The following is a 27,067-nucleotide window of genomic DNA, read 5'->3' as shown; positions in this document are numbered from 1 at the left end:
TCCCCCCCACCCCCACCCCCACTCACTCAAATTTCCTGACACCCGGCGGGCGCGCGAGGGAGCACTCTCCTCTGAGTGCTTCCTCTTCAGCTCCCTCGCGCGCCGCGTACTGATGCCGGAGCCGGAAGATGACGTCATCTTCCGGCTCCGGCATCAGTACGGTGCGCGAGGGAGCTGAAGAGGAAGCACTCAGAGGAGAGTGCTCCCTCGCGCGCCCGCCGGGTGTCAGCAGGGCCAGCCTCTGGGGGGCCCTGAGGTGACCGGCTGCTGGGCCCCCCAGGAGAAGAGGCTGGCCCAGTGGGAACATACCGGGTCGCAGGGCCCCCTGCGACCCGGTATGTTCCCACTGAATGTGGGGCCCGGACGACCTGAGCAGTCCGGGCCCCCCAGGACCGCCGGGCCCATGACAACCGTTGCGGTTGTCATGCCCTGATGGCGGCCCTGAAGGCACACAGCGGGGCCGGCGCTCGGATAGTGCCGGCCCTGCATAGAACGGCAGGGGATGTCCTGTGACCTCCCCTGCGGGCCTCGGCCCATGGCCACCGGGCCCACCGGGCATTTGCCCAGTGTGCCCGATGACCAGTCCGGGCCTGGATATAGGTATCAGACTATATAGCCTCTGTAGAGTTTTGGAGCTGAATACAATCATTTAAAGTATGCGATTACTTCTCTAAGCCTATGTTGCATAAAATAAATTATATAGGGAAATCCCAAGCACCTGACAACCCCTGCACGGCCAGGATCATTCACTAAAGTATGAATTGTCAAAAATAAAACTATAGCTGATAATTTTACAGTTCAGCAAATTTGGTCTACAATTTAAAATCGACTTAGAAAATGTGATAATACAGGCTTTAGTAAATAACTCTCAGGTTATATTCATTGAATTACAAGTTCTAGTGAATTAAAGGAGCACAATACAAATGTATTCCTGACCCTATAGTGTTAAAACACCATCTAGCCCCCCTGGCCCCTCTAAATATAGAAACATCTTATCTTTATTGCAGTCTGCTGCTGCTGGCTGGGCCTAGAACTGCTGCTTGGTTGACATCAGAGGTGGTGGTCTGAGCCAATCACAGTGCTTTCTTATTAGACTGGCGGAGACTGTCAAGGAGGCACAGCCAGCACAAGCCCAACACAGCCCTGGCCAATATGCATCTCCTCTTATAGATACAGTTCAGTTTCCCCATGCAGAGGGAGGAGACATTGAATGTCAGTAACACTGTGCAGCACTGCCTCAGGAAGCACCTCTAGTAGCCATCTGAGGAGTGGCCAGTGGAGATATCCCTAGGCTGTAATGTAAACACTGCATTTTCTCTGACAAGACAGTGTTTACTGCAAAAAGCCTGAAGGGAATGATTCTACTCACCAGAACAAATGAAATAAGCTGTAGTTGTTCTGGTGACTATAGTGTCCCTTTAAAATTCAGGCTAAAATAGTCAAGCTGTAACTATAGCAGAGTTGGATGAATATTTCTAGAGCAGTTATATTAACCGTTCACATTTTACTTTCTGTACATTCTGTTGTGGCCTAAAATGAAAATTAAAGTGGCAAAGCTATGATGCGAGATATTTCGGCTGGGGTCCATGACAAGCAATTAGTATTCCTTCCGTTTTTCAGGCCATTGCATCAGAAAGGTAAACATGAGGGCACCATTAATATCTCTGCACAAATCATCACTGGCAGAAAGATGAAGGGAAAGCAAGCCTCGCTGAAGAAGTATAAATAGCCTACTTTATACATTATTCCTCCCAATTTCTCCCTCTTGTGAAACACAGATAGCTCCAGGCATTCGGGAGCTGACCTTTCCACCAGTGCACACAATGCGCTGGGGGCCTTTACATTTGTTTGTACGTATCTGGAGATAGATTTCCTTTATCACTTGTTAGGTGACATTTAGATACGGTTTCTAAGCAATTCCACCGAACATATTTAAATGTTCTGTGGTGACAATTTGCAGCCATGCAGTGTTTTAAAAAAAAAAACTTATACTTGGATGACTTTGTGCTAAGAATATAAATATATATATATTTAAAATGTATTTTATTTTCTGGCTTTCCAATAAAACGCAGGCCCACAATTTTATGTAAAGAAAAAAATTCTACCTAAATAACCCTTTACTTACCGTTTTCTCCAGCGCGTTTTCTCAATGCTCCCAGCTGCCCACTCCACCTCTTGTCTTCCCGCAGGCCCACTTCTTTGTGACTTCTCGTCCCATTACATGCTTCTCATAGAGAAGCATTGAGGATGAGCAATGCATGAGTGGCAAACTACACACTCGGCCAATCACTTCTCTATAACAAACATCAGTGCAGCAGGCATTGTGCAGATAGGACATTCTTCGTCCTCATGCAAAGTGTGAGGGCGTTGAATGTCAAAGAATGTAGTCTGACTCGATTGTAGATGCAGAAGCAGCATCTAGCGGCTGTCACGGAGATATTAGAGGCACTTCACCCCAACACTCTTCATATACAGGGGCTCCAGTAAAGGTCTCATAAAAAAGAAATTCTAGATCATAATGCATTTGTGCATTAAGTCACACAAAAAGTGATTCTCGAAAATAAGCCTACTAGCCATAGATGTGCATGACCGTGTGTCTGCAGTTACATTCCTACTGTAACATTATATTCCATTTCTTGTGTATGGTAAAGCTATACCTGATAGATGATGTTCTCCAATTTAATTCTGTAAGTTCAAGGAAGTTCTGATGACCAATCTTCTCAGCAATCATATCTGATGAAAGTCTGCCTCCGAACACATCCTTAGCATTTTCACTCTCTGTCGATTCCTTCCAATAATTGAAGAGTCTATTAAATATCTTGAATAAAATATTATGCCAAGTAAAAAACTAACTTTTACTACACCTACACCTACTTTACTACACATATTGTCAAATCTTTAACAAAGCAATCATTTAAAGCAAGCATGCCAATCTCAAAGGCTAACACGGGCCAAGTAAACAGGGTTGTGCATGAGTGGCAAAAAGCTGCACGGCCAATCAGCATCTCCATGCAGACCCAATCTAATACACTGCCCTCTCCCCTCATTCTAATACGCTTCTCACAAATCCAATACATTTCCCCCAAATCCAATACACTGCACTCTTCACCGAATTTAATACACTGCCCACTTCCTCCCCCAAATTGATACACTCTCCCCCCTCCCGAATTTAACACACTACACAGCAAGGTCCCCCAAGTTCTTGTCCTCCAGTTCCAGCTATGCTATTCTCTGCAAGCAGGCCAGACAGCCACTCTGCCCTCTTGTGACTGTGGGAGGGAAGATAAGAAGCAGACAGGAAAGATCTTACCTGTCTTGCGGCTTGTCGTAGCCACAGTACAAAGTGGCCCCAGGCCAGGCGGGCCACAATTATATTTATTGTGGGCAACATGCGGTCTGCAAGTTCGATATGCTTGATTTAAAGGGACACTATAGTCACCAAAGCAATTAAGTAATTTGTACCTACTGCAAAAAGTTTTTAAGGAGCCAGGTGTGCCCTGCCGCTGTCCCATGGTAAGATGTCATACTGTTTAGTACAGTTACCTGGGTCCCCCTGTGCTATATCCGCTGCATCCAGTCTTCTAAGTAGGAGAAGTCTTCTCAGTAGGAGAAGCCAGTTTTATTCTCTTTAAAGCAAAACAGGACTTTGCAAGGCTGCAATCATTGTCCGAGGGAGCTCAGCTGATACTCTCAGCCAATGATTGTGGGTCAGTATTAGTAATGTAAGTTGTCAAACAATGCTAAAATGTGCTTCAGTCAAACACATTTGGCTTCTGCATGTGGCTTTAAAAACTGTAGCAAAACGGTTATAGATTATATATTATCGTAATGCAGGGTACTATTCTATTCTTTAGGATCCCAGTATTATCCAGGGGAAAAACTGCCGGGGGGCAGGAGGCAAGGGCATGCACTCAAGATGGTGTTATTGTTTTTGTCCTAACTGTCAGATAAATATTTATTTATTCTAATTTAATAATAAAGAGACAAAAAAGTATTTAGATGCAAGTCTATCCAATTCCAACAAGCAATTTCCACATCAAGGTCAAAACTCTCAGGCTAATTTATAAGCAGACAGACAAGACCAGTTGAGCACATTCTGCCTCTAAAAAGCAAAACACACGCATGGAAAAACAAGTACATGACAAGAGAACCTACAACCTAAATCTCAGAATTATTACCTGCATTCTCTTTAATCAGTCTTTAATTGAGCGTGGAACCAGATGTGGCCATAAGGCCATTGAAGTGTAAATTATAGACAGGCTGTTGACGTGTAAGTGATATTAAAATAAACTAATTTTAAGTTTTGCGAACAGGTCTTTTTCATTACTTACCACGGCCCTTCCATCCAGAGCTTTCAGTGTTGGATGATGGAAAATAACAAACAATCTGTAGTCATTTTTCAATGAAATTGGATTCCCCAACAAATCCAAGATGACTAAATTGGTCAAGCCCTGATGGAGGAAACATAGTTACAAGTTAAATAAGTATTTGTCTTTTTTAAATGGTAGAAATGCTTAATGTAGTTGTTCTGGTGTCTATAGCCTGTCCCTGCAGGCTTTTCAGAGAAAAGGCAGCGTTTACATTGCTGCCTAGTAACACCTCTACTGGCAGTCATTCAGATGGCCACTAGAGGTGCTTCCTGTGTCAGTGCTGCACAGTATGCAGCACCTACAATCAGTGTCGGCACGCTCTGCATGGAGGCTCTGATCATTCCTCACAGAGATGCAACGATTCAATGCATCTCTATGGGAATATGCTGATTGGTGCATCGTGGCGTTTTGCCACAGAAGCACAATAGCCTCCCACTATGGGAAAGCATTGTATTGGCGGAGATCTTCAAGATTGATGATCTCAGCCCTGGAGGCGGAGCCAGTCGCGGCGATACCAGTGAGGGAGAAAAGGTGAGTTAAAAACACCTTTTCAAAGTGATGCAATGGGGCATGTGACCTAAATAGTTAGTTTAAAACTATAGTGTCGGGAATACAGGTTTGTATTCCAAACACTATAGTTCCTTTACTATCTCCTCAAGAGAATGAGAGACCTGAAAAGAAGGTTTCCCCTAACAGACTGGGTTTCATGATTTGGGGGCTGTACTCCCACAGTGGCTTCACATGGAACCTGGCTTAACATTTTCTTTAATACTTTAAAAGTCATAAGATAATAAGTCAAAGCACCAGCATTTTGTAAAGAGGAAAGAAAACACACAACCTAAACCCAAAACTGGCTGTATATGGAATTTGACAAATCTCAAAAGAATTATTTAGGTATTACACATTACCGTATTTATCGGCGTATAACACGCACTTTTTCTCCCTGAAAATAGGGGGAAAATGATGGGTGCGTGTTATACGCCGATATCCCATTATTACTTACCTGTCTTGAAGCATGGGCCGGTGTTCAGCGCGCACCGCGGTACTGGAACTTCAATTGCACACTATTGTGTGCACACTTCCTTTCAGTCCCGCCGGAAACCGGAACCTGCAATTGAAGTTCCAGTACCGCGGTGCGCGCTGTGAAGCCGGCCCACGCTTCAAGACAGGTAAGTAATTATGGGACAAGGGGAGGGAAAGTGCACTAGGGGACACTATGGGAGGGGGGGGGCACTATGGGAGGGGGTGGAGAATACTATGGAAAGGGGGGGGACACTATGGGAGGGGGGGGGGAGAATACTATGGAAAGGGGGGGAACACTATGGGGGGGGAACACTATGGGAGGGGGGGGAGAATACTATGGAAAGGGGGGGGAACACTATGGGATGAGGGGGGAACACTATGGGAGGGGGGGGAACACTATGGGAGGGGGGGAAGAATACTATGGAAAGAGGGGGAACACTGGGATGAGGGGGGGAGCACTATGGGAGGGGGTGGAGAATACTATGGGGGGGAAGAATACTATGGAAAGGGGGGGACACTATGGTATGAGGGGGGGAACACTATGGGAGGGGGGGAGAATACAATGGGAGGGGGGGGAGAATACTATGGGAGGGGGGGAGAATACTATGGGAGGGGGGGGAGAATACTATGGGAGGGGGTGGAGAATACTATGGAAAGGGGGGGGAACACTATGGGATGAGGGGGGGGAATACTATGGGAGGGGGGGAAATTTCCTGGAATTTCCTTCTGAAAATGAGGTGCGTGTTATACGCCGGTGTGTGTTATACGCCGATAAATACGGTAATTAATGCAGCCATGGCGATAGATCAGGAAAAAGAAAAATTGTTTCCCTACTTCCCATTATTTCCTTTTCCTGATCAATCATTACAGTAACATTACATTCCCAATTTTTTATGGGGTGAGCAAGTTTGTTACGAAGTTTGTTACGAAGACGGTTAGACAGGCGGTTCACACTGACATCAGAGGTTTTTACATTTAAACTCCATCTTGTTAATGTTTACAGCAATGAAAAATCTGAACATATTAATAGCAATCCATCCAAGTGGGAACAATCACATTACACATTACCCAACAGTTTAATAATTTTAGGATTATTACAGGACTACCATAGGATCTGCAGACAGAATATAAAAGCATAACGCTACCATGGGCCATGATGTTTGCGTTCTATCCAAATTATTTCATTTAAATAAACAGTTTAACCCCTTAACCTTAAGGACACGACATGTGTGACACGTCATGATTCCCTTTAATTCCAGAAGTTTGGTCCTTAAGGGGTTAAATGAAGGGGGGGGGGGGGGAGGGGGGGATTAAAAATCACCCATTCAGTAAAAAGTACCTTTACATAGTAGATTTCCTGATTGTTATCAATTTTATTATAGCTTAAGTAGAGTTCGAATAATGTAGTGGCTTTTTGCAAACCAGCCAGAGAGGTGATGTTATTGTATTCAGCAGAGAGGAAGTGAAGATGATTCAGTTTATCAATATCGCCATCAAAGCTTGCCAGCTGATTGTTATTGATGCTAAGATGTCTTAGTTCAGTCAATTTTGACAGTCCTGGAGGAAAAGAAGAAGAAAAACAAAAAACAAGATTGGTACAAGCCAAAGTAAAAGAGATGTCAATACTTTAATGAAAAGCTTTGGTTTATCTGTGCTTTCTCTCATGAGGGACAAAACTTGAATTCTAGCTGTATTTTTATTGGGTAGAAACACAATGAAGCTAATGAAGGTAACTCTCAAAGGTAATTATTGCAGTTTATCAAAAACCTTTGCAGGGTTAAGGGACCTGGAACATTGAAGTGGTCTGAGTGCCTATGGTGTCTCTTTGTATACAGACATTACTGTCCATAAGAAGCGTATATAAATAGTGCTGGGAAAATTGCCAGCAAATGTATAGACATATTTAGCGGCAGATTGCACCTACCTCCCCCATGATAAATGACACATTGAATAGGATTTGATGTACATGCACGGCATCTATGGACAGAAGATGCTTGTACACCATCCCACAATGCCATATTTTGTTTGTCCATGATGTGATTTTAGGTTCTGAGCACAAACATTTGACAGTGTTTTATTGAAAACCTTTCAACTAACGGCCATGATGCTCCATGGGGATGCGGGGCCCGAACAGGGAATACTTACCATTTGGCCAAGCGTACAGCTCGATCTGCTGGTTCACGTGGGCCGCAATCCTCTTCCCTGCATAATATTAGACGCTGCCCGATGGCGCAGCTTTTATAAATTCAAAAGTGTTGAATGGCGCAGCTTTTATAAATTCAAAAGTGGTGACGTCAAACCCACCGTTAAAGTGACCACTTCATCCAGACAACCTCATTAGCAATCATTTTGGAGTCACAGATGACGTGGACCAATCAGCAACATTGTTAGCCTATATAATGCTAATTTGGACTCTTATTCTTTGACCTATCGTGGTTTCTGTCCTGATAAAAGTTACTGTTTACAGTAAGTCTATCTTTTGATATTGACCACAGCTTGTATTTGACTTTGCGTTTTTAGGGTACCCTGATCCGGCTTGTTTCTGGCCTTTAGTATTTCTGTTATCCTGACCCGGCTTGTTAGTCTGTTTACCGCATTTTTATATTGCCGACCTTGGTTTTCCGGATTCGGTCTTTATCTTTATTAACATTAAGTTAGCCACTCCAATGCCCAGTAATACATCTATCTAGAACCTTTGTTTGTGGGATTTGCTATTCCTGTAAGTTGGGGTACAACCCCCGTGACAAACTATATATTGGTGAACAGTCCAACTATCATAATATTGTGATAAAATAGGCTGTATTTTAACATGGGACTGTTACCATAATAATGTTCTTCTAATGATAAATACAATTATAAGACAGTTATATGCCAGACAACTACAGATACAGAGGTTTGATGTATAAGCACCTTCCAGATTCACGATGCAGTTTCCATCCAGAGAGAGTTCTTCTAACTTTACACAGCGTTCAAGTCCTTCAATTTTTGTCAGAAAATTGTTGCTGAAAGATGCCCATCGCAAATTTTCTAACTTTTCTAAATTTGTTATTCTGAAGATATTCTGGCCATCAAAATTCACTGATGTAATCTAAAAGATATATTTCTGATTAAAATTTACAAACATACATAATGCCGTTAATTTACTGAATTTGGGAAATGCCAAAAATAGCCAACCAGTATTACTTGGTTTTTTGGGGGGGGGGGTTAAAATTCTTTATTTTTCTTGTGCGTGTAATTACAACAAGCTTGCAGCGCCACGACAGCATGTACAAGCTTTTCAGTGTCATACAAGCAAACAATGTCATGGCAGTTTAAACAGCACATTTACATTTTTTAAGATATAACAGGCTTGGTACAAGTGATAGTTGAGTTATGCATGCTTAGTTGAGTAGTTATTATGCAAGTATTAAGTTACATGCTATGTAGAATAACGTTGTATAGATTTCTCTACACTGCTTAAGATTTACCACCAGGGGGCAGAGAGTCACTGAGCTTGCCGGATAGAGCATATATGTTGGCTTAGACATTTTTAAATGGTTTCTATGCAGATCTGCAGATATAAAACAACTGTGTTTAAATCTAAAATAATATTAAAAGGTAGATGCTAACTAAACAATAAACAGTGCGCTGCTAAAACTTTAATTCTTCATGGTTAGCAGCCGCTTGGTTACTCCTGCAGCTGTGCTGGATCGGCTGGTTTCCAGGTTGTGGTCAAGTCTCTTGTGTTTCCTGCTGGATACTTGGCTGCTCAGGAACTTGTTGGTCAGGAATGTGTTCGGTCTTATGCTTCTACTTTAGGTGCAGAATGAAGCCTGCGTGTTGTGGCTGTTGCTCCTCTTTGAGTAAGTGGAGTGAGAGTCCAAATAAAGTCCCCTTAAGTCCACCAGTAACCGTTGGAGTCGCTGTCTCCGATAATGCAGGTGGGAGCTTGTTCTCCGGCTCGTAATGGGCGCGGTGGCCATCTTGGATTTTGCCAATCGGTCCCAGCTTAAACATTTCGCCGCTCAGATGGTGTAGGTGTTCGTTGCTTCCCCGGTGGGGTCCGGGATAAACCCCCCGGCCCACAGGGGGGGTGAACGGGGCCCTCAGTAGGTGCTTGGGAGGTCCCGCCGGACTAAGAACGGGAGATCGGCCGTTTCTCCCGCCAAAGCCTCACGACGGGCCTCAATCCCAGCTGCCCAGTCAGCATTGCCGGTAGGACGGGGGCCGATATCGACTTCTGGAGGGGTTGCATGAGTCCCCTCTGCCTTCTTGGGCTGCTGCCTGTTCTTTTTTGGGGGGGGAGAAAAGGTAGTTTTGGGCTGATTATGAGTGTCTCATTGTGGAGCCGAGGTGCTCCACGTCCATCCAGCGCGGCGGTCAGGCCCCGCCCCCCTCCTTGGGATTTTTTATGACCTCACATATGGACACAATCAATACAAAGTGTAGACATTTTGTGTTTTTTATCCTAAATAATTAGCTGCATTTTGTGCACCGCTGGAAACGTACAGCATTTAGCAGGAACACAGCACTACTGATATTTGGCCATAACGGTAAGCAGAAACACAACATTTATACTGCTTTAAAGGACCACTCTAGGCACCCAGACCACTTCAGCTTAATGAAGTGGTCTGGGTGCCAGGTCCAGCTAGGGTTAACTAATTGTTTTATAAACATAGCAGTTTCAGAGAAACTGCTATGTTTATCAATTAGTTAAGCCTTCCCCTATTTCCTCTAGTGGCTGTCTCACTGACAGCCGCTAGAGGCGCTTGCGTGATTCTCACTGTGAAAATCACAGTGAGAGCACGCAAGCGTCCATAGGAAAGCATTATGAATGCTTTCCTATGTGACCGGCTGAATGCGCGCGCAGCTCTTGCCGCGCATGCGCATTCAGCCGACGGGGAGGAACGGAGGCGGAGAGGAGGAGGAGAGCTCCCCGCCCAGCGCTGGAAAAAGGTAAGTTTTTACCCCTTTCCCCTTTCCAGAGCCGGGCGGGAGGGGGTCCCTGAGGGTGGGGGCACCCTCAGGGCACTCTAGTGCCAGGAAAACGAGTATGCTTTCCTGGCACTAGAGTGGTCCTTTAACAGTTCATTTCCTTCTAGATGCTGAGAGTTCACAATCCGTTCCCATCAGAAGAAGAATACTCCACATACATAAAGCAATTCAGCTTGCTTAATGTGTCTGGAGTTTGTATTATATAAGTTTTTATAACTGGGGAGCAGAAACACCCTCCTGGCTGTCAATCCAAAAGGTTCACTTTCCTTAGCTCCACAGAGCCAATGGAAGTGGCCGGTTGCCTTCCCTTCTTCTCAACGAGCATAGGAAAACTGCGATTGTGTGTGCGCGCATGCTAGCAGCTCTCAGCGAGAAGCTTTGAAATAGTGTGTACGGCTTGCAAAGGCTGCGCACAGCAGGTTTTCCCATATAACCCCAATGAAAACATGCAGAACTAATAAAAAAATTGCTAAATCTACAAAATTGTAAAAAAAATTCAATGGAATTCTGTAAATAGAAAATGTTTGCACATCCTTCCCCATCTCCACCTCCTACAGACTCCAAATTGTAAAACTGAGGAGGAAATTATGCAAAGGGCATTACCCAAAAGCATTCACCTATAAGTGACCCCGTCCCCCACCTTACAGGTTTAACATTATGCCCTGAAATAGTACAGATCATACCTCTATAATTTTGTGAAAATAATGTCTATTGCAAGTCACTGACAGTTAAATTAAAAGGATTATCTTTCCCCAAGAATCTATTGCTTCTCGACGTTTTTTTTTTCCTTTTTCAATTTATTGCTTGGGTTGCTTTGGCAACTGTTATAAATGTGCATCTCATAATATCTAGAGAGCTGAACACTATGGTTATCAGATAAGATACATTTTTCTCCCAGCAATTCTGGAATCAACATTTGAAATTGAACTGACAGAGATGCTCTTAACCTTTCATTGTTGGAAGAATTGCATGATTTCACTTGATTGGTCACATCAGAATACAGAAAAGCTGTACTTAGGAAATTTGAGTTTCTGAGCCTCTATCCCAGTCACACATGTTTTCTTTTGCTCAGAATCGCTCTTAAAAAAAATAAACCGTAAAGGATTTTGCTGCACTGTCCTACTGATTAAATGTGTTCGGTAGCCTCCTATTTCTATCTCTGTGACTCCCTTTTAGAGACTAAGAAAAAAAAAAACAATAAAACTAATTTCTGATCTTTTCCATCGTACAAATATGGAAATGTGACATTATCAGTAAGAATCTGTTAACTGCAGGCAATATTGGAATTGGTAAAAATAAAACATGATACATTTAAAACTAAATATACGGCAAGTACTGTCATCAATACTCATTACCTCCCTAATGAACTTCTTTGATTTTGATTGGTATTGGCATATTATATTGACTGCCATAAGTTCGATTTCGATGTATACTATACAGATAGATCATTTTATTTTTTTCAAGTCTGTTCTCCAAGTTAATTTCTTTTTCTTTTTAATTTGTGCTTGTTTAGGTTTGTTTTAAGGATTTCTTACCATGCTATAGCAGTTGGCATTGACTTCACCTGGTAAAATGCAGTTTGGGCTGATTCGAGAGAGGATTTGAGCAGAAGGCATTATACTAAGGCAACGGGGTCGTAAATCATCAGTTCTACAGTTCGTCATCAGTGACATCTGCAAAAATAAACATAAGAATGTCAATTTTACTTCTTAGCAGGAGAGAAGAGTAGGTCAAGTAGATTATTTTATCTTTCAGACACAGCTATGGATAATCCTTTTAGCCAAAGGTCCAAGCATAAACTTTACACTTCAAGCTTGCGGATTTGGGAGTAATTATTGCCTTTTCCTTCACCACTAATGCCCAGTCGATCGAAGAAATGACTGGCAAAAGACGCACCTAAAACTCTTCTTCACACGACCATTTGAGTCTGTTCACCAAACAGGGTAATTGTGTAGAACAGATATGGCATTTGCAAATAGTTGTCCAAAATAGCTTAATGGACCAAAATCGGCAGCTAAGCTATTGATTGAAATCCGTTATTTTGGCTTAAATAACGATTCAATTCCATTCTCAATTCTCTAAAATTCTAAATTTAGTGAATAAAACATCTTGCAAACCTTCAAAAATCACGTGGGCTCTAAAATAAATAAATAAAATAAAGATGGGGTTTTAGGGGTAATTTAATAACAAACACTCATAAATTGTTTTATTACAGATTTCACTTTACTTTTAAAATAAAGCCATGTTCCACAAGCTGGCAAGCCAATGTACACAGGCCGGGTTCCCTCATTCTGTGATTACTGGAGGTATATGCTGCTATGTACAATAACCTCTGCTATGTCTAACATTCAGCTCATTTGCTAATATATCTTGTGGTATACGTTTTCCACCATACTATGGGATTGATTATTTTATTTTTTTAAAAGTGTTTATGGTTGACCAACCAGAAATGTGTGCCAAATTCTGAGACCACAGTCTCAAGAGAGCCTTGGAACCCTAAATTGGTACATTACATTGCTGGCAAATGTTGATAGTTCTAAACGACAATATATTCCTTCTGGTTTCCACTTTGTGTACAGAGAAATATACTCCAAAAAACATGCACACTTGTCTAACCTACGCTATCATCCTTATGGACTATGGAGCTACATTTGTCTCAGTGACCACAATTTAAGAATTTTACAGCATCAATGAGAGAAATTCTAAAACTGATATTTTTTTCTAACCAGAGAGATCCTTGTTCCAGAGAAAAACAGCTCAGCTTCAGTAATGTCATCTTCGGTAATCAGGAGTCCATTCAAATGAGTCAGTGACTTTAATTGCCCAATCGCAATCTTGTTCACTAAAGATGGCTTAAAAAGAACACAAGTCAAAATGTAAATAACTAGAATTATTACACCTTAAAACTTAAATCAGCACTAATTCTACCCACAACAAAAAGTACCTTTTATAAGTTTTATGAGGTTCTACATAAGGCAAATAATGAGAATGTTTTACGAGAAAAATCTACAGAAAATATTACAGAAAGTCTTCCCTCTGAGAGGTTTTCCCAAAACTAGGTCATGCATTCAAAGCTGCATTCAAACCCCATGAAAGGGGCTGCTGCAATTGTTCATCTTCGTCAGCCCATAACATCCTTATTACAGTATAAACAGGTTTTCTTTTCTTGTTTTCCATCTTGGCTGCCGGATAATGAAGACGGTGAGAAATGCTTTTGACAATCACAACGGTGAAAAGGCTAAAACCCACGTGTTACACAATCCATTAGATTTCAAAATAAACAAAAATATATATGGCAAACATAGTGTGCGGTGAAGCCAAGTAATTGGCATTTTGTTCAATCAGAGATTATGTTCTTATCAGATGGTGCAGGCAACAAGGAGATAACGATCACAGTGGTTAGAAATCTTCTTTTCAAAAGGACTGGAACATTAATGTGGCAAATTACCAGCGCCAGTCATTGCTTTTTCCTATACCTTACTGCGTTTTGAAAACATCACAACGTCAAATGTTTTTATTTTATGTCAAATGTAATCATGCATTGTTATTGTCGTACTATGAACAAAAGTTAATAGCAGAAGTAATATTAGGGCATTAATAAAACATACTTATTACTGCACGTGCACAGTTTACAGATGACAAGAATATCACATTTGACAGCATCTATAGAAAATATAGCCAAGCAGAACATTACGAAGCAATTTCTCTTTCTGAAGTGTAATGAAATTAAATGTTCCCTAAAAATGGAGCTTTGATATATTCACAATATATGTATTGATGTAAATTTAGTAACCCTTGCAAGTAATTCTCTTTTGAACTTAGAAAAAAATGACTTGAGGTATGGGCACATCTAGAACATGGCTGGTATAAATTCTAGATGCCAAACACATTTCTTAAATCTGCTTCAAGGGGATATCTGAGTAATCCCCTAAAATGGTCACCTGTGAGTGGGTTTGGAGTTCTCATACCATGGAGTCTTATGGACACTCTACACACAGAAAACAAAAATAAAATAATTAGGGGAGTGGGCAGTCAGAAAATCCATTTCTTAACCGTGGTGCATTTCATATGGTCAGGGCTGGCGCAACCATGGGGTGGCACAGTGGCAGCCATATGGTGCACTGGCCAGGAGGTGCAATTTTCGTGGTGATCATCAGAAAGGAGGCAAACAGCATTCTTCCCACTGTCAGTCACTTCATGTAGTGTGCACACGCTTGAGAATCTTCTGTATCCTCTACCTGATGAGACTACAAAGGGGCTGTGGGAAGAGACACAGAGGGGGATGGGGAAGGTAGAAAAGAGACACACAAAGGGACTGGGGGTAGTGGGAGACACATACAGAGGTTGGGGGAGAAAGAGAGACACAAAGGCCCTGGTGGAAAGTGAGAGACACACAAATGGACTTGGGGGAAAGTAAGACACACAAGGGAGGTTGTAAGAGACACAAGGGGGAAAATTATGGATAAGATACACTAAAGGGTGGTGTAAGACACAAAAGAGGGAATAAGATACACAAAAGAGGGTAGAAATTCAAGAGGGGAGTTAAGAAAAACATGTGAAGATGCATTTTTTTTAAGGGAGAGGGCAGGGCGAAATGCATCTTTGCCTGACTAGTTCAAAATTCCGGCTCTTCGTATGGTTTAAGTAGTCTTCTAAGATCTGAAACTGCACATTTTTTTGTGCGAGTGTGCTGTATGTGCAAATTTAGTTCTTTATGCAGCACCACTAGTAAGAATGGAAGAAATTCCAAAAATTCAGAAGACCAACAGAACCTTTTCAAACCCTACCTGGAATCCTGACACATCGTTTGAGAATCTAAAAGCTGAGGGAGAAGATATGGTACCAATAGATACACTTTAAACATGCCTTAGTGGAAGCCTCTCACTGGAAATCATGAATACCTGTAGGGACAGGGCCCGCACCTTTTCTGGAAGGGGCTGATCGCTAAAAAAAAATATCCTCTCTCAAAAGTCCAGACTAGGGACGTGCAGAACTGCTGGCAAAGCTATGTATGACTCTTTGCCCTATCGCCCCTTTCTTCGGAAATTAAATACATTTGCCAAGTTCATAAAGGTTTATTCAATTCTTAGGACTTTTTTTCACTACACTTACCTTGAGCCATGGGTTACATTGTATATTCAAGGACTGAAGCTGCGTTGCTTGCTTACACAAAGTACTTATTTCTTCTTTGGTCTTTGTTAACTGGTTCCAACTCAAGTCTAAGTATTTCAGCTTTTCCAAAGCTCTTAATCCTTCCAGTGTGAGCACTCGATTATGGCTGGCATCCAAATATTCCAAGGAAGGCTGAATTTCATACAACAGAAACGGTTTAGCATGTTGATAATTTTGTTAATGTCCAAAAACACATAACGTGAAATGGCTAAAACTGATGACATAAGTGACAAGTGCTAATAAATGAGAAGACAGACGGAGTTGTTGTTAGAATTTCAGTATGTTTCTGTACCCAACAATGAAGATGGAAGGAAGCCTTTTTACAAAATGAGACTAAGTTCAGTGTCATTGGAGCTCTGAGTAGTTTCTTCATAATTTTTCACCTGTGAAGTTAATTATCATAATGGTCAGAGTGTTTACCAGGAAGAATATATCCCGATTTCCTTCTGTTTTCAGGTATGTCCTAAGGCAAAATCATATTTACCCAACCCTGCAGATATGTGGCTGACAAAAGAAAATCTCTACTACAATCAATAATGATAAATAAGCAGCATTACTCACCAGGTAGGAAATATCTTCCAAGGTAGAAAATTCATTAAAACTTATAACGAGCTTTCGAAGGCCATTAAGTTTTGCGATTTCCTTTAATTTGCTCAGACTGTTGCCATGTAAATTCAGAACCTGTTGAAAATGAATTTCAAAAAAATGCAATGTATCTTTTTAGACCTTTTTTATTGAGAATGTATGATATGAGAATTGAACATCACATGCATGGGCGTCCAGGGGGTTGGCAAGGTTACCCCACCTTCCCCCCTTGATTTTTCAACTTGCCCCCCCCCCCCAATACAGGATTACCTGAAGTGGGTACTTTATTAAATAAATGTAAAAAAGCCAGCACTTGTCTGCACTTACAAATATTGTGTGCTCAGCCACACTGCACACTAAGCAGCTGAGTGTTCTGGGCTGCAATATAGAGCAGGGATAGACTATCACTTCCCCCTCCTACCTGCAGGTGGCACCAAAAAGCACTGAGTTCTCTGCAAGAACTACCAGTCCCACGCCACTCAGCCAAACTACCACCAGAGCAGGTAGGGAGAGAATGATTATACAATTGGGAATGGAGGGTATAGAGAGAGACAGAATGAAGGAAGGGAGGGGGGATATGAAGGCAGTTGAAGGTGTGTGTAGGCAGGGCCGGATTAACATAGGGGCTAATGGAGCTGCAGCTCCAGGCCCAGGCCCAGGCCCAGGCCCATGGAATAGGCCCATTTAAAAAAAATAAAAAATTTTTTTTTTTTTTTTTACACACTACTCTTAGGTTTGCCACCTGACTGGTATTTTACTGGCACAGCCGGTATTTGAGGCTGCCTGGCCGTGCCGGTATTGCAGTAATAAGTAATACCGGCAATACAAATGCAGGTATTTTTCTCAGAATAAATGAGAAAATAAATATATTACACTGCAATACCAGCACCGGCCAGTAGTGGTCACTGTGTGTGTGGAGAGAGGCAGGGATAGGAAGTTACAGCATATCCCTGCCTCTCTCTACTACTCACTGATCCGTGGGGGAACAGCAACACAGCACAGAGTCCAGACAGCAGCTCTACAGCTCAGGTAAGTGAGGGATAGGGGGAAAGGCAGCAGGGACACATGGGGACACTGAGACATCAGGGGACACTGAGACACCTGGGGACACATACACTGGGAGACCTGGGAACACAGACACTTGGGGACACTGGAAAACATGGGGACGCCGAGACACTAGGGGACATATGGGGACACAGACACTAGGGCACACAGACACTAGGGGACACATGGGGACACAGACACTAGGGGACACATGGGGACACAGACACTAGGGGACACTGAGACACTAGGACACGTGGGGACACAGACACTGGGAGACCTGGGAACACTGAGACACTTGGGGACACTGGAAAACATGAGGACACTGAGACACTAGGGGACACTGGGATACATGGGGATGCTGTGAGACATAGGGACATTGAGAGACACTGAGACATGACTGGGTCTCGCCATGTCTCCCAGTGTCCCCATGTCCCCCAGCCAGTGTCCCTAGTATCTGTGTCCCCAAGTCTCCCAGTGTTTGTGTCCCATGTCTCTCAGTGTGCCTAGTGACCCCATGTGTCCCAGTGTCCACATGTCTATGTCCACAACTACCCCCATGTCTCCCAGTGTCCCCAAGTGTCTGTCTCCCAGCCAGTGTCCCCTAGTCTCCTATTGTCTGTGTTCCCATGTCTCTGTGTCCCTAGTGTCTGTGTCCCCAGTGTCTGTGTCCCCAAATGTTTCAGTGTCCCCATGTCTCCCAGTGTCTGTGTGCCTCGTGTCTCGGTGTGCCTAGTGTCCCCATGTCTCCCAGTGTCCCTATATGTCCCAGTGTCCCCATGTCTATGTCCACAATTGTCCCCATGTCTCCCAGTTTCCCCAAGTGTCTGTCTCCCAGCCAGTGTCCCCAGTGTCCCCTAGTCTCCCAGTGCCCCCTAGTCTCCCAGTGTCTCTGGGAGTGTCTTAGTGTCCCCAAATGTTTCAGTGTCCCCATGTCTCCCAGTGTCTGTGTCCCTAGTGTCTCAGTGTCCCCATTTCTCCCAGTTTCACTAAATGTCTCAGTGTCCCCATGTCTCTCAGTGTCCCCATGTTTCACTGTGTCCCCAGTATCCTAGTGATGGGGACACACAGACATTGGGACCCTGGGAGAAATGGGGACACTGAGACACTGGGAGACTAGGGGATACTTCCCCATAGGATTGGCTGAGACTGTCAACTAGGCAGATCAGGGGCAGAGCCAGCACAAGTCCAGCATAGCCCTGGCCAATCAGTATCTCCTCATAAAGATACATTGAATCAATGCATCTATATGAGGAAAGTTCAGTGTCTGCATCCAGAGGGTGGAGACACTGAATGGCAGTGCTGCACACCTCTAGCAGCCATCTAAGGAGCAGCCAGTGGAGCTATTTTCTCTGAAAAGACAGTGTTTACTGCAAAAATCCTGAATGGAATGATTTACCAGAACAAATACAATAAACTGTAGTTGTTCTGGTGACTATAGTGTCCCTTTAAGCTTGGAAGCTTAAGAGGGATGTATGGGAACAAAACTTGTGTGGATTGTCTGACAATAAAATTAGTTTAGGTAATTGTCTCTCTAACCATTGGTCTCTCTAACACTGTGGCATGTCCCCTTTCTTCTACACTCACTACATACACCTTTTATCTGTCTCAGACTATACATCAGGAACTTCTGCCTGCTAGTAAGAAGGTAAGGAGACAAGTGGACACGTGAGTGCTAGGGGACAGTCCTTAGAAAGCATGGAGTGAGCGCATCATTAGACGCATTTATGTCAAGCTCAGGGTGCTGCCTGCATAGTATGCCCTTAGTTGGACAGCCTGCAGGATTGGCAGGTAGCGTGACATGCATTCATGCCAGGCTGACCTTCCAATTCTTTGGACAAACATGCCCCCTTTTTGGGCATGTTCACTCCTTTTGGCAGGACTGGTCACGTGATTCGCGCCAGTGGCACACCCTTTTACCCTGCCCATTGACTTCCTGCTTCACTGGACACTGCTGTTAGGGGTTATGGATTTACTTGTAAGATGAAAGCATAAATTAGAGAGAGATTGGCATAGAGTATGTGTTTTCTTCTAGCTGCATCCTATGAGTTTCCCTCCAGCACCATCTCCATCAGATACATGATGCTTGGGAGGTATGACCGTTTTAGTGTTTTTGGTCGATAAGATTCCGTAATTAGGCCCATCATAATTGTCAGCACCAGGCCCACTGTGCTCTTAATCCGGCCCTGTGTGTAGGGAGTTAGAAATGGACACAAGGTATTGTGGAGATTTTTAAGAAAGCTGAAGGTGTGTGTGAAGGGGATATGAGTAAAGGGGCAGATGTTGGGGAGGGGGAAGGTGTGTGTCTAGTGAAAAGTCTAGCAATACGAATAAATGTTGGCTGCATGCTGTCTGATTATAATAGAGACGTGTGGGGAGACTATAGAGAAAGGCGAAAGTTTGAGGGGTGAATATGGAGAAAGCTGAAGATGTGGGGGGGATATTAGAAAAGGGAAAACAAAAGTTGGCGGTATAATATATACATAAGGACAGAAAGTGGGGGATGGAATGTGGAGAAAAGAATACTAGGGGAGTATGGAGAGAGGGACACCACTGGAGGAAGGGACAATATGGGTAGACGCTCACTATTACAGAGTAATGTGGGGGGGGGAGGGTAGGTAAATGATCATGTGATATAAGAATGTTATTGCCGTTCATACACTAAATATTACATTAAGGAGCTCTGCAGAAAATTAAAATACACACAAGGTCTTCATGAAACTATGATTTATAGTAAATTGAAAAGGGTGACTGGCAGGAGAGGCGCACACAGCACAGCGTTTCCCTTCCTGCCAGTCAATCCATGAAGCGTGGCTGAGCTGGGTAGAAGAAACAGAATACCCTCTACCGCGGTCTGCTCTGCCACACTACTTGGAGGAGGGAATGGTGGTAAGACACACAGAGGGGCTGGGATGTGAAATGAGGCACATGGAGGGGCTGGAAGGTGAATGAGACACAAGTAGGGGTTGGTGTGATGAGACACATGGAGGAGCTGGGAGGAAAAAGAGACATTTCTTCTTTGGTCTTTGTTAACCAGAGGGGTGAAGGAAGGGGACCAAGAGACACACGGGCAGAGCAAGGGGATCAAGAGACACACAAAATGGTGGGGGGTAGAAATATTGAGGGTATGGGGAAGAAGACAATGACACAGAGAGGGGCTTGCGAAGGGGATAATGACACACAGAGGAGCTGGGGAGGGGACAGGGATACACAGAGGAGGCAACTTGATTATTTTATTAAGCTTTTGCATAAGGTTTCTCAACCCTTTGCAATGTATGTGCTTTATGCGATAATGACTATGCCCCTCCCCTTCATAACAGGACACTGTCAAAAAGGGGCAGAGCATGGATGTCATTATAATTATACTCACCTCCCCCCCGGAAAAATTCCTGCGGACGCCCATGATCACATGACATTGGTGTACGTAAAGACAACGTTCTCTTTTTAGCTTTTAAACAACTGTATGGAGGAAAATGGAGGGAGGGGGGCTGTGTGGATGGTAATGGAACGGTGAAATAGTTTTAAGATAATGGATTAGACTGTCAGTGAGTCCATCCCTCCAAGAACTAAACCATAAAACCCACAAACTCTAGAAACGACATATTTGCCATATGTCTCTTGACTCTGGAAATCATGGAAGGTAGGTTTGTTTGTTTTCTGTTAAATTGCAGAACCAGCTACACCCAGGACTCACAGCACACAACCCTGCAGGACTTGCCATAAGCAGAGGTAGCATTTCTGGATGATCACTTCCTTCCCACCCACCCGACCCCACACCCCAAACCCCCCATGGTAATCATTACATTTATAGATGGCTCAAATTACCTAGCTTTCCTGTTAAACCAATTATGTCCACCAAGCCCTCCACACCCAAAAAAGCTATACTCACACAATACCTCTTTAACCCTTAACCCTCCTAACCACAGCTCTTAAAAACACAGCACCTATTCTCCTACTAATGTTCTCACTTCTATTTTTCACTTTCTCTCTCACTTCCCTCATCATTAAAATCTCTCTATCATTTCACTTACCTGTTCCTGCTAACACCATCTTCATTGCTCCCTCCCTGCTCCCCTCATCTCTGTATTCATCACATGCACTTTACTCATATTTATCCAGCCTTTCTCCACACACCCCTCCTAAATCCCTTAAATACAAGCTCTCATCCCCAACATTTAAATCTTACTCCCACCTTCTCTTCCTTTCCATCCTACTACTCCTAGCAGCAGGTGATGTCTCTCCAAACCCTGGTCCCTCCACTACTCAGCCACCTGGTTCAAACACCAGAAACCACAACAACCTAATACCCATTCCATGTAATTCTCACTATAATTCCTCTTTTAAAGCTGCCCTCTGGAATGCACGCTCTGTGTGCAGCACCTTTAAATCTACTTCCATCCATGACCTATTTATCTCACACTCCCTAAACCTACTTGCACTAACAGAAACATGGCTCTCTCCCTCGGATACTGCTACCCCTGCCTCACTGTCCTTTGGTGGTCTTCACTTTACCCACAATCCAAGACAAGCGGAGATTAAAGGTGGCGGTGTAGGTTTTCTTCTCTCACCCCACTGCTCCTTTAAAACCCTGCCCACCCCCCCTTCCCTCTCTTTCCCATCATTCGAAATTCATTCAATTCGCCTTTTCAAACCCTTCTCTGCTAACATTGCCGTCATCTATCGTCCCCCTGGTTCCCCTCTCCTCTTCCTTGACCACTTTGCTGCCTGGCTACCCTACTTCCTCTCTTCCAACATTCCATCCCTAATTCTTGGAGACTTCAATATTCCCATTAACCCACCTTTAACCCCAGCAGCCTCTAAACTACTTTCAATTACTTCCTCCCTTGGACTATTGCAGTGGGCTAATTCTCCCACTCATGTAGCTGGCAATACCCTCGACCTTATTTTCTCCTATTCATGTACATTATCTAATATCTGCAATACTCCATTTCCTCTCTCTGATCACCACCTCTTATCGTTTGCTCTCAATTACCCCCTCACCCAACAACCTCAGCCTAACCCCCCTCAGCTCAGGAGGAACCTTAACTCTATTGACCTCCAGCAGCTGTCGGCTGACATTGATTCACAACTGCTATCCATCCCTTCCCTCTCCTGTCCCTCACTGGCCATCTCCACATATAACACTACCCTCACATCTGCCTTGAACACTGCAGCCCCACTCCAAACATGCACCTCGAGGAGAACACGACCCCAACCTTGGCATAATAAATCAACACGCTATCTGCAGAGTTGCTCCCGCTGTGCTGAACGCTCCTGGAGGAAGTCCCGCACCCAGGCAGACTATCTTCATTATAGATTCATGTTGCTTTCGTACAGCGCAGCCCTTGCCCTCGCCAAACAGTCCTACTTTTCCTCTCTCATTAGTTCATGCTCCCGCAATCCCAGACGTCTCTTTGACACTTTTAATTCCCTTCTCCGCCCTGCTGTGGCCACCCCCCAAACTAACCTTACAGCTGATAGCTTTGCATATTACTTTACTGACAAGATTGAACAGCTAAGGAAACAATTCTCCCCTCCTTGCCGTTCTCTTTCTCAACCACACATAAATCATGCTTTCCCTACCCTTCAGACTTTCTCCCCAGCTACTGAACAAGAGGTGGCTGCACTTCTCCATTCCTCTCGCCCCACCACTTGCCCACTTGATCCTGTCCCATCTCACCTCATCAGATCTCTCTCCCCTTGTCTTGTGCCTATCCTAACACACATCTTTAACTGCTCTCTCTCTTCTGGCACTATTCCTGCTGACCTTAAACATGCCACTGTAATACCTATCCTGAAAAAACCATCTCTTGACCCGTCCTCCCCCTCTAACTATCGTCCCATATCCCTGCTCCTCGTACCCTCCGCTCTGCCCGCGACCACCTCCTGACCGCTGCTCGCACCCGTACGGCCAACTCACGCTTGCAGGACCTCTCACGGGCGGCTCCTCTCCTATGGAATAACTTGCCTACTGCCATCAGACTCTCCCCTAGTCTTCAATCATTTAAGAAGGGCCTTAAAACCCATCTCTTCAGGAAAGCGTATGGCCTCCCAGAGTAATCTCTCCCTTACATACCTGTCTCTTGCTCTCCTATGGGATAGTGCTTTGCTCTCTCCTCCAGCTCTGCTTCACTCCTACTTGATATTTCCTATCCTAATGTTTCTAATACCCCACCTCCTATAGACTGTAAGCTCATTTGAGCAGGGTCCTCTTATTCCTGTAAGTTTTCTTGTAATTGTCTAATTTATTGTTACATCCCCCCCCTCTCAAAATCTTGTAAAGCGCTACGGAATCTGTTGGCGCTATATAAATGGCAATAATAATAATAATAATAATAATAATGTCAAACTGGAGTGGAATCAGTTATGCGGAGATTGGTATGGCTGTGCGGAGTGTTGGTGTGAGATTTCCTCCCAGAATTTCTGAATCACTGTGTGGTGTATCACCAAATTAATATATATATATATTACACAAGGTTCGTCTACATTAAAAGGTATTTATTTAGAAGGCAACAACACAATACTATAAATGTATCACAAACACACAGCCCAGACCCACGGAGCAACAACCCTTTTAAATCTATCTATCTATCTATCTATATATAGTAATCCCCTTCCCCACACATTTGATCTCACCCACGGTTAGGCCTTCACATCTAGTAATGGCTCACTGCTGCAAGTCCAACATCACATCCACCAAGGAAGAAAAGGAAGCAACAGAGTATAACATGGTTCCCCATGCTAGCACATGGCGTCTGCACATCTGCTCAGCAGCACAGCCAAGAAGGAACAGAGAGGAATGAGGATAGAGGGGGAGTGGTTATCTCTTTCCTGACTTGTAAAGGTATTGAATTACCGTATCAAAGGTTAAGCTTATCCCCCTGTAAGAAAGATCTACATGAACTTGGTCACATGACCCCTGGTCACCATGTTAGTTTGATGACAGAATGTCACCACACACTGGACAGTCCCAGAAACAGTGTTGCATATGTGCACTTTTGGCTGGACATTTAAAACATTTTGTGTTGGGTTTTCTATTCATGGCACAAATCTTGAAAGGAGGACGTTGACAATAATTGAATTAAAAATGTGTGTGCTTTCAAAATGTATTGTGTGAGAGTCTACTAGCGATTGAGAGATGCCATTTGTATTTTTTTCCCCAGTAAACGGTGTGCAGAAAGAGAATAGAGTGTAGACGTTGTTTAAGTATGGGTAGGTGTGTTTAGGAGGACGTTGTCGAGGAAATTATACCAATTGGTGTCGGAAAGAACTTTTGGAGATGCAACAGCCAAGACTGGCAAGACATGGTTGAGGAAGAGGTTAGCTTCAGTTGCTGAGGTGATAGAGAGGGACCTTCCCGCAATCCACAGGCGTAAAGTGACTGGGTATGTTAGAGCAAATTGGATGCCATTTTTGTAAAGTTGAGTGCAGATTGGGGCAAATTCTTTTCTGGGTCACTTGAGCCGAATAGTCCTTAAATAGGAGCACTTTTAGTTTTGGTATATAACTTGCTTGGGGTCTCTTCTATATGCTGTTAATATCGTTAATACATCATTTTAGTTGAGGCATTTTTCTATGACAGTATATCTACTAATCAGTGATTTTTATTAATTTGACATTTGGGCAGTGGAGTGTCCCTTTAATATTAATTGAGGAATAAGGCAAAAGAGCTCTGGACACACAGTGAGACATGTTGGAATGTTATCTCAAATACAGATACTTGGTTTCAGCAGGCAACTTTCCTTACTGTATATTAGCCATGTTATGCCAATTCCATAAGAGCAGGAGTCTTCCCCCTCACTCAGTCCTACTTATCGGACATCATTGCTTTCATACAATTACTACTTACTGTTATCTGGCTGTAAATATTGGCTTTAGCTACTGATAGAATAGTGGTTTCATCCAGGCTGACGATTTTTGGTTTCGGCTTAGAGACTGGCTCCATTTTAATAATGGTCTCATCAATCTGTAGTTCATGTGATAAATCTTCAGTTTCAAAACTGTTTGCTTTTGGAAATAAGGATGAATGTTCCTAGAAACAGAAAAGAGGTTTGATAAAGCTGTAGCATAACTACAGGAATAACTTAAAAACAAAAATCATAATGACCCCCCAACAGAGCAACTTTAAATGTATTTATGGAAAGTGGGTCAAATATTTGGCTTATTTTTCCAGGAGAGAATGCCACTTGTCACCTTACACCCTAATCCTTACTTAAAGGGAAACTCCAGTGCCAGGAAAACAATCTGTTTTTCTGGCACTGGAGGGTCACTTACCTGAGGCAGCGGCGATGTCCCTCGTTGCTGCCTCCTCCACCGCTGCCGCTCCTCCCTGTGATTCCGTCGGCCGGTGGGCGAGACTGATCCTGCCCACCGGCCAAGGAGACCTAATTACGTCTCCCAATAGGAAAGCATTGAAAAAGATTTTCAATGCTTTCCTATGGGGAAATGAGCGACGCTGGAGGTCCTCACACAGCGTGAGGACGTCCAGCAACGCTCTAGCAAGGAAAATCCTTGCTACCGTGTTTCCCCGAAAATAGGACCTACCCCGAAAATAAGCCCTAGCCGAATTTTCGGGGTGGGTTGCAATATAAGCCCTACCCCGAAAATAAGACCTAGGCATTTTACCTTTGCGGCCCGGCGGGATTTCCTTCTTCTATGAGGAGGAGGGGGAGGAGCGTTGTGGGCCGCGGCATCGCGCAGCGTGATGACGACGTGCGCAGCGTGATGACGACGTGCGCAGCGCCGTCAGTCTGCCTTCACGGATCTTCAGCGGAAGGATCCATTCCGGGCGGTGAGGCACCCAGTGGTCGGACTCTTTGAACTGTGAGTAGATACCGGTATTTTATGTCTGGGACTTAATTAATTAAAGGGGGGGGGGGTGAATTAATTAGAGGGGTGTGTGGATTAATTAGAGGGGGGTGTGGATTAATTAGAGGGGGGTGTGGATTAATTAGAGGGGGGTGTAGATTAATTAGAGGGGGGGGTGTGGATTAATTAGAGGGGGTGTGTGGATTAATTAGAGGGGGTGGATTTATTAAAGAGGGGGGGTGGATTAATTAAAGGGGGGGTGGATTAATTAAAGGGGGGTGGATTAATTAAAGGGAGGGTGGAATTAAAGGGGTGGTGGAATTAGAGGGGGTGGATTTATTAAAGAGGGGGGTGGATTTATTAAAGAGGGGGGTGGATTAATTAGAGGGGGGGTGTGGATTAATTAGAGGGGGGTGTGGATTAATTAGAGGGGGTGTGGATTAATTAGAGGGGGTGTGGATTAATTAGAGGGGAGTGTGGATTAATTAGAGGGGAGTGTGGATTAATTAGAGGGGGTGTGGATTAATTAGAGGGGGGTGTGGATTAATTAGATGGGGTGTGTGGATTAATTAGAGGGGTGTGTGGATTAATTAGAGGGGGGTGTGGATTAATTAGAGGGGGTGGATTTATTAAAGGGGGGGTGGATTAATTAAAGGGGGTGGATTAATTAAAGGGAGGGTGGATTAATTAAAGGGGTGGTGGAATTAGAGGGGGTGGATTAATTAGAGGGGGTGGATTTATTAAAGGGGGGGTGGATTAATTAAAGGGGGGTGGATTAATTAAAGGGAGGGTGGATTAATTAAAGGGGTGGTGGATTAATTAAAGGGGTGGTGGATTAATTAGAGGGGGTGGATTAATTAGAGGGAGGGTGAATTAATTAAAGGCGGGTGGTTTAATTAAAGGGGTGGTGGATTAATTAAAGGGGTGGTGGATTAATTAGAGGGGGGTGTGGATTAATTAAAAGGGGTGGATTCATTAGAGGGGTGGATTTATTAAAGAGGGGGGTGGATTTATTAAAGGGGGGTGGATTAATTAAAGGTGGGGTTCAATGTACATACCGGTACCGTAAATAAATAAGCCCTACCCTGAAAATA

The 27,067-nt window shown here is 43.7% G+C and overlaps 1 protein-coding gene across 1 annotated transcript in view; it reads right to left on the bottom strand.

Annotated features, from left to right (window-relative positions):
* Window positions 1–27,067, bottom strand: part of LRRC9 (leucine rich repeat containing 9) — a 94,953-nt gene that overhangs the window by 30,392 nt on the left and 37,494 nt on the right. Inside the window, exons 16-24 of the mRNA XM_063439500.1 lie at window positions 25,015–25,197; window positions 16,101–16,220; window positions 15,480–15,671; window positions 13,094–13,219; window positions 11,903–12,040; window positions 8,304–8,481; window positions 6,733–6,950; window positions 4,332–4,451; window positions 2,658–2,788 (exon numbers count right to left, since the gene is read on the bottom strand). Of these exons, the coding sequence (XP_063295570.1) occupies window positions 2,658–2,788; window positions 4,332–4,451; window positions 6,733–6,950; window positions 8,304–8,481; window positions 11,903–12,040; window positions 13,094–13,219; window positions 15,480–15,671; window positions 16,101–16,220; window positions 25,015–25,197 (1,406 nt within the window). The remainder of the gene's footprint in view (window positions 1–2,657; window positions 2,789–4,331; window positions 4,452–6,732; window positions 6,951–8,303; window positions 8,482–11,902; window positions 12,041–13,093; window positions 13,220–15,479; window positions 15,672–16,100; window positions 16,221–25,014; window positions 25,198–27,067) is intronic.

Source organism: Pelobates fuscus, chromosome 13 (assembly GCF_036172605.1).
Source record: "Pelobates fuscus isolate aPelFus1 chromosome 13, aPelFus1.pri, whole genome shotgun sequence".
In the NCBI taxonomy this organism is placed as follows: domain Eukaryota; kingdom Metazoa; phylum Chordata; class Amphibia; order Anura; family Pelobatidae; genus Pelobates; species Pelobates fuscus.
The sequence above is the reverse complement of the archived record's forward strand: the minus strand, read 5'-3'. Positions and strand labels throughout refer to the sequence as shown.